General features: G+C 47.7%; 1 protein-coding gene across 1 annotated transcript in view; it reads left to right on the top strand.

The window, feature by feature from the left end:
- Nucleotides 1-6,131, top strand: part of TADA2A (transcriptional adaptor 2A) — a 22,138-nt gene extending 16,007 nt beyond the window's left edge. The window contains 5 exon segments of the mRNA XM_009871341.1: nucleotides 1-32; nucleotides 675-807; nucleotides 1,471-1,514; nucleotides 4,087-4,160; nucleotides 5,946-6,131. The exon segment at nucleotides 1-32 is cut by the window's left edge and continues 73 nt beyond it. Of these exon segments, the coding sequence (XP_009869643.1) occupies nucleotides 1-32; nucleotides 675-807; nucleotides 1,471-1,514; nucleotides 4,087-4,160; nucleotides 5,946-6,131 (469 nt within the window).
- Nucleotides 6,132-8,419: the final 2,288 nt, after the last annotated feature.

The raw sequence follows: 8,419 nt of genomic DNA, 5'->3' as shown, positions 1-8,419 counted from the left end.
AAACAAAGCAGCATGAATCACCAATTTCTGTAGTAAGTACCTGATGCATTATTCAGCCCGTTCCCATTCATCAAGGTGTGGAAGGATGATTTTATAACATTTAGGATGTGTTGAATAAAGAGATGCTCGTTTTTGAAATGCTTTTGCCTAGCCCTTTAACTGAACAAGGCTTTTGCAATAATGCTTCTGTCCAGCTGTGCTTTTTTAAAGCTAGTTTGAGCCATCAGCTTGGAGAACACGCTCTCTAGCTGAGCCCTTCTTTAGTCACCACTTTTTTGCAAGATACAGGGAAAAAAAAAAGTATGTCATGGCACAGTGGTCTCCAGCACTTTATCTGTGGACGCTCTCACTGGCTATCAACAAGTTTAATATCTGGAGAGAGGCCTCAGACCTCTACATAAATGAAATGGCCTGTTTTATCCTGGACGTGGATCACGGAAGCCTTTTGTTTGGTTGGTTTTGGCCTGAAATTCGTGGAGGGAAGGGAGGCGGGGTGGAATCTAATACCTCCAGATGCCAAGTAGTTGTCATGAGGGAGAATAGCAGAGTCTGGTCCAGAGCTAGAGAACAATTTCTCACTTATTTCCTAAAGCAGAAAACAAACCACCAAACCCAACAGTCTGAAAATTTCTGACCGAGGCGGCTGGTGAGAATGTGGTGTCTGTTTGCTGCAGGCGCCAGAACGTACGATCACCTCAAGAAGACGAGAGACGAGGAGCGGCTGAAGCGCACCATGCTCTCCGAGGTCCTCCAGTACATCCAGGACAGCAGCGCCTGCCAGCAGTGGCTCAGCCGACAAGCTGACATGTACGGCTCCTGTCCGACCCCGCGTTGCCGTCGGGCATGTCGCGCGCGTGTCTGCGGGCGTTAACGCCCACGTGTTCCCAGTTCATTGCAGTAGGAACGGTCTGCAGAATTCACAAAGGCGGTAGCACAGACAGGGATGGGACTAGTGAGGGCTCAACAAAAAAAAAAAATAAATCTTAAGTAAGTTTTCTGCATTTTATATTTCAGGAACTTTACAGTGGTTTATAAAGTCACGGAGGGAAATGAGGTCTTTATGGATCTTAATGAGGGCACAGATGACACTTGAAATGTTTCAGATGATTTGAGATGCAGCAGCATTATTAATGTGTAGTCACCCTGCACAAGCACTTGAAGGAGCAAGCTGCGGTGCAAAGGAAGCGCATCCTGTGTGCCATCGGTCCGAGGAGATCGTTTGCCATTTCCCCAGTCAGTCTCCACGGAGTTTTTTTATTTTGCATCATTCCCCTTCATATTTTTTTTTAAAAACAGGTTTCAGACACGGTCTTCAGTCTGGGAGTACTAAATATTTGGGCAGGGCCTGGGTTATGCAAATTGAATTGAACTACTATTAGAAGTTGGGAGGAAAAGTAGTTTCAGGGCTAACATGTGCAGTTACTCTTAAAAAAACCATGAAGGCAACTTGAAAATTTCCTTTCTTTTCAGTGATTCCGGCCTTACTCCCACAGTACCAGTTCCTTCAAATTCAGGTAAGTGTGAGACGAGAATCGGTGACAAAAAGCTAGCCCTACCTCCCTAATGTCCCTCTGACAGCCAGCTGGAGAGCAGCTCTTGTGCTTGGCTGCTAAAGCACTGGTTAAGTCAACATTACCTCAATCTGCAACTCATTCCACATGCAAATCCTGTAGGACTTATTTTGCTGAATTTCTCCTTTTTTCTGACTACACGTGGAAAACCCAGCCTAAAGCTACATTAACAGGGCAGAAGGGAATTGTCATGAGAGCAAAATTTTATCTTTCAAAGATAAAGCTAATCCAAGTTTGTAATGAAGCTGTATGGCACACACCACAGCAATATGAACCTGACCGAAAGCAGATTTGGGAGGGCAGAGCACCAAAAAAATCAGTTGCCAGAGAAGCACACAATGGTTGCACCATCAGGCACTCCAGAGTGACAGAACGAGACGATACAGGTTGCCTGTGCTACTTCAGTTTTCCCTTTCTATTGGTATGTTTTTATATTCTTTAATTCCGTAATCACAAATTATGGGTTTTTTTCCACCAAGAGGACCCCTGCTTCATTCAGTGCCCAGTAAGGAGAGATTCAAGGGTCAGTCAAGGCTCTCATGAGTAAGACTTCTATAAAATGCCATCTCATTTGTTGAGGTCACGGGGTGGCATGCAATTGAATGAGACTTGGATGAAGTTTTAATGGAAGGCTCTTAGATGTTGCCAGGGCAAACTGGCTTCTAGCTCTGTCTCTACCTAACCAGTTTTTATGGGCATGCTAATAAATGGCTTGAACCAAACTCTTCCTCAGAGTTGGACACCGAGTCTGTACGTTCTTCCTCCTTTCTGCCAGGAGTCTTGGAAATTTGGGTCAGAATACCAAGCAATTAGTCATTGCAGGTTTTAAACATAGTTGGTGAATGCTGAGATCTGGTGTTTTGGAGAGAAAATAGCCTTGTGTACCTCAGGCTGGGCATCCAGAGTCCGTGAAACAGGGACTATCCCCGCAGCTGAAGGGCTAGTCTGAGGAATTAAATTGATTTTTTGTCAAGTATTCAGTGGCCTGCAGAGAGCCCAAGAGAAGAGGAATTGTTTTGCCTGTGGAACTCGGGTAGCATGCAGTGTTTACAACCAGCATCACATGTTGAACAAAACACAAACAAAATACTATGGAGTTGCTAATTAAGCAAACATCCTGCCAGTGTGCAGGATACACGGCAAGGATACTGCAGGAAAACTGCCACGTGTCTCTATAATTAAAGACTGCATCATGCTCAATATACAAGAGGGCAAATTAACGTTGCCCAACTTCTTGATCTTGAGATCTTGACTTCGCAGCCTTCATATGTTTTCTTTAATGTAGTTTGTGCGTGCGTTACTTCCTAGGTTTATATAAAAGAGTGAAAACAAATTCTGTCGTGTCTCATCATAGCGTGCTTGTTCCAGGCCGTAAGAAAGAGGCAGCAGTGCTGGGAAATAACTTCCTCTACATCTACCAGAGACTCCCTACTCCAGCTTCCTTCTAGTCCTGCAGTTCTGCTCAGGCTCCCCTTGCCCAGCCAGGCTTCCATCTGTTTCCTACAGATGCACAGTACAGACAGAGAGGCCCCCCAGTCCCAGAAGCAAGACCCAGCCAGGGCAGGCTCTGGACCAGCAGCCAGCACAGTCTTGGGAAAAAATGGAGCAGCAGATTTCTGAGATTTCATCATTTTGCCAGATTGGGGAAGTTTGCCCTGGGATAAAGGGACCAAGCTCTTAAAACAGTGCTGAATATGCAACCCGCAGCACAGGGGCTGTAGGCTTTCTAGAACTGTAAATAAATAATGTTAGTTTTGTTCGGAGCTCTAGAAGTTTAAAAAAGAAAAATAGTATCAGGAAGAACATAAGAAACCTGCAAGTAGACTGCCCTCATGAAAGTTTAAGCTGCATCAGTTAAAGCTCAGAAAAGTTGTAAACAACACCGAAAGCGAGAACTTTCAGACTGCCTTGCGACAGATATCTCTTTCAGAGATATCATTTGTCATAACAGACAAAAATAAATCCACAAGCTGCGTTTGCTTTACAATAGCTGTATCATATTTAAAGGCGCTCGAAGAAAACTCCGCTCCCTGAAGTTGTCAGTTAACACCAAAGAAATTCCCTGCCAATCACACCAAGAAATCATCTCAGCATCCTCGCAGGGTGCTGGGAATCAGTCCTGCAGGCGGGCTGCGCCCGGGCACACTCTCCCCGCAGCGCTGACCCCTGCGGCCGGGTCGCTTTAGTCAGGAGGTGCAGCCCAGCTCAGCCACCCTCAGTGCCAATTTGACAGAAAGCAAATTTCGGTTCCTCCTAAAAGCCGGTGAGCCAGGGTTGCCAGCGTAGGAGTCCTGCGAGTATTCGCAGCGCTCGACCGTGCCAGCTGCAAAACCAGGCCTTTTATCCCGTCGGTGCCGTTTTTACGCTAAGCCCTAAGTAACCCTCTCTATTAACACTCGGATCGTACCGGGCTAACATCACGGGGGATTAATTCCCTCCCTGATAACACACCCAAGGAACTGCCCCCGCCAAGCCGCTCAGAGTTCGTTAGTGTTCTCCTTTCTTGTCTCTGCAGGCAGACGGAGTGCCCCACCGCTGAACCTCACGGGTCTCCCTGGGACAGAGAAGCTTAACGAGAAGGAGAAGGAGGTGAGGCAAGGAAGGGAAAGATAAGCTATGTAAAACTTATCTTCACAGTGCAGGGGTGCTCACACCATCTCTGTCAGGTGCTGTGAATATCACCTTGGCTGTACACCCTGACTACACTTTCCTGCTCACAAAAATCATTCAAGTTTTCCAGCTGGCTTCTTCATTTCAGTTTCTGTACTATATGTACAAAATAGCTACAGCAAATTAGCTTATTTAGCAAAGAAAGGTGGAACGTGCCAAGGTGCTATTGCAACATCCAGAGTATGACATCCTCTCTCCTCCTCCGTTGTGAGACTGGCGTGAGCACAAGGGTTATTTTTTCCTAATGAGCCCTGGTTTAAGAACTGGCAGAGGATTTCACTGAACCCAAATAGCAGAGCCCTTTCTACATTACAGAGACCTCACAGACACAATTGGGATTTCACTAACACGAACCATGAAGGCAGTAACACCATATTACTCTTTCTGTGTTTTTTCCATATTTCCGCTTCACGGTGCACATACAAGCTTTTCGTGTGCACGTGTGGCGGAGAATGGAATCTGCCTTTCCTGAAGCCGTGGTCATTAGCTTGGCCCCGCGCTGCAGTCCTGTACAGAGCGCTCTTGCACCGTCACCTAAAGCGGTCGGAGGTGCAGGGAAGGTCACCAGAGCAGACAGAAATGGGACGGCAACGCCCAGGAGAAGTAAACAAGGCAGCAAGGGGCCTGCTGGCTGTTTATGGCTCAGTTTCTTCTGCAGCCCAATGTAGGCCTGCCCTCTAGTTCAGTGGAAAACTATTGAAATAAGAAAAGTAACAATGACATCTTTTAACAGAAGTCATCATCTGTCCTTGGGGTGGCCACAAGGCAGATTTTGGTGTCTGTTGAAATGCAGGCGTATTTCAGACTTTTCCCCGCTACGTGGAAGCTCTTTCCCCTTCACTGGAGATGGCAGCGTTGAAAACCAGACCACAGAATCCCCACGGAACATGGCATTTCTGGCTCCGTTCAGCATATAAATAATAGTGACTGGGACATTAGTGTATTTGGGGAATCTGATTTCCTCATCAGCTGAGACACAAAGTCTGAGTTCCTCCAAATTCTGCAATTTCCTATCAATGAGGAACAATCGTTGGGCATTTCCTTATTAAAAGGAGGAGGCAGCCAGTACCTCCCTGGGGAGCGATGCAACGCTCCATCTCGAAGGCGGCTGCCGTTGGGGAGCTAAGGCGGGAGCGTCACAACCTCGCGGCGGAGCACGGTGGGTTTTAAAGGCGATTCCTTTCACCAAACTTCCAAACCCGTAACACCCTCCCTGCAGCTCCCATCCCAGACTTCCGGAGGGGCCGGGCGTTGGGTGCAGAGCTGCTTTTGTGGAAAGGTATTAAAGACTTAGTCTGCAGGGGATTAATAGACAGATGCCCTCCCTGGCTCACGGCCAGCGTGCCGAATTGCTGGTTGCAAGCCTCTCTGGCGTGTGTGCTTCCCGGGGTTTGTAAAGAACAACGCCCACACACGACACACTCATAGTTACGCTCCTGCGAGCCGAGCACTTGCTTTCATCCTCCTAGTTTATTTTTTAGGCAGGAATGTTTTTTGAATGCAGCAGCCAGGAAGCTCCTCCCCTCCCTACCTGTGGATCGAAACAGCTCATAATGCAATTACTGTATGCCTCCCCCGTACGAAAAACACACGTTGAAAATGTTTTCCGAAAAATACTCACAACGTTCCTCCCCCAACAGGGATCGCAGAATGAAAGAGCGTGACAAGTGTTAGTGTTCATTAACTTCACCTTTTGTCTTCCAGCTCTGTCAGATGGTGAGGTTGGTCCCTGGAGCCTATTTAGAGTATAAAGCTGCTTTAGTGAACGAGTGTAACAAACAAGGAGGCCTGAGACTAGCGCAGGCTCGAGCGCTCATCAAGATCGATGTGAACAAAACCAGAAAAATCTATGACTTCCTTATCAGAGAAGAGTACATCACGAAAGCCTGAGGACAGACATCAGCGCTCCGGCTGGAGCAGGCAGATGTGGAGAAGCTTTGAAGTCGCTTTGGCAGCGCTGAAAGATTTTAACAGTGTTGAATGAAGGACATTTCCTTTTGTTTAAAACCTTTTGGGCCTTTTTTTTTTTTTTTTTGGTAAAAACAAGTAGGGACCTTTGTTAAACTGTATGAACACTGACATTTCTGTGTCTGATTTCCCTTTTGACTCTGCTGTCTAACGCTGCTGTTGTAAGAATTACGCTGCCACGTAGCGCTGGGAAGAATCATATGCCATATAGGCTAATCTTAAATGTGAATGGGCATTCATTTCTAACACCTCTTGTAACTGAAAAGAGAATCACGGTACTTTTATTCTGACAGTGACACAGAATAAGGACAGAAGAGCAGCACGTAAGGAGAGTCACACTTTGACTTTGTGTGAGTCCCGGGGTGTAGAAACACAGTCCCTTCCCTTCTTGTACTCCTTCCTAAAGCAGTGGCAGCTTTCAAAGGCGATAGCACATGCCTGAGGGTACAAAAATAGAGCTTGCAGTGGTCCGGTCTTTTTAACTTAATTGTGATAAAGGATGGGAAAGGACATTGCAGGGAAGCTCCTCAACAGTTGTTACTTTAATGTGATATTAGCACACATCGCAGCATGAGAGCACTGTACAAACCAATCAGCTTCATCTGCTCGCTACTCGATTTGCGATTCTCAAGTCAGATGTAATCCCTCGGCTGAAGCCTTCACGGCAAAGGCTGGATCTTACAACCCGGCAGCCTTTTGGAGCACCAGTGAAGAAATGCTCGGTACCCCCACATCCTCTCACAGAAGAGAACAAGCTACGAGACCTTCGGTACGAACCTTTGGGTTTGAAAATACAGTGGGGTGGTGAAGATGGTTCTTGTCGGGGCAGCATTGCGTGGTCCACTGGGCAGGGAAGTCTTTATCGAACGGCTTCCATCACTGACATGAAATAATGTCCCGTAAGTAACCCTGCAGCCAAAGCAGGTGGGATGTTGGGTGCTCTCAAGTTTGGAATCTCATGTGGAAAAGTTTAACAGAATTACAACGATACTGTTGCCTGTTCAAGGTGTTGAGGTTTTGGGCTGGTTTCCCCCACACCCCGCCAAGAATAACTATCCTGTGTACCTGAGGTGCCATTAAATGTGAAGTATTTCGGTTTGTAATAAAATCAAAATGACTTGAAACAATCTTACACCTGTGTTCCTGGACTCTGAGTGAGACTGTAAAGGTCACGCAGCTGCCTGTACCTATATCCATCAGCTTCCCACCACGAGATAAGAGAGAGAAAGACACAACAGTGGCTGTACGGACGTGACCACTGCATTACCTAGAAAATATTACTGTTTACAGAAAAGCAGCAGTAATAAACTACATGTTGAAGATTAAAGTCTGTGGAAATTGGGGCTGTATAGACCGGGAATGCCAAGGGAAGGGACAAAGCAAGTAAATCCTTGGGAATGTTTTTCCCAGTTGTCTTTTAACATTAAAGAGCCAAGCGACCTTTCCTCTCGCCCGGTCTCCTATGCCATGACTGGTACAAAGAGCAGCAGGCGAGTCCCTGTTGTGACCGTGCCGAGCTCAGTGACATCCCCCCCGCAGCAAACTGCAGTGACATTTGGTCCTTCGCCCCAAAAGGGACCCTAACAGGACGGTGAGCTTGACTTGCTTTGACCAAACACAGAACTGCCCGAGTCCGAGCCCTGTGCTTTGAGCAGCGCTGAATAATTTGGCCATTTGGAAAGTCCGGGGAGAAGAGATCTCTGGAAGGGTGAGAACTGTCGCCCTTTAGCAGCCAGGAGAACCAGAAAAGAGACTTTCTGCTGAGGTATGTAAGAGAGCGCGAGGCAGCGGGGCTGGGTGGTTTCCGTCAAATAGCATCAAAGTCCGCAAACAACGGGTTTTCCCCTCTCACCGGGCATCTCCTAAGCAGGGAAGGAACAGCCGGGCAGCGCCAGGTCAGCGCCTCCGCTGCTCCTCCTGCCTTTAATTGCCAGGCTCGAACTCAAGGTAGGCAGGAGGGCGGCCAGAAAAGTCCCATCAGGAAAAGGCTGCTGGGTTGAAAAAGCTCCATCTCTGCCTGTGCCAGGCTCGGGGCGAGGTGGGGACCGGAGGCTGGAGGAGGGTCCTGGGGGCTGCCCGTGGCCGTGGGCAGCCCACCAAGGCACGACCGTCCCGCAGCTGCTCACACGAGCCATCAGTCACCAGAGACAACACCAACAGCAGGATTTTGGGTACAAATCTGACCGCTTGCGATGCCGGCTGGCTCGTGG

The sequence above is a fragment of the Apaloderma vittatum genome, unplaced genomic scaffold (assembly GCF_000703405.1).
Source record: "Apaloderma vittatum isolate BGI_N311 unplaced genomic scaffold, ASM70340v1 scaffold24770, whole genome shotgun sequence".
NCBI lineage: Eukaryota > Metazoa > Chordata > Aves > Trogoniformes > Trogonidae > Apaloderma > Apaloderma vittatum.
This window is presented reverse-complemented; position numbering and strand designations above follow the sequence as displayed.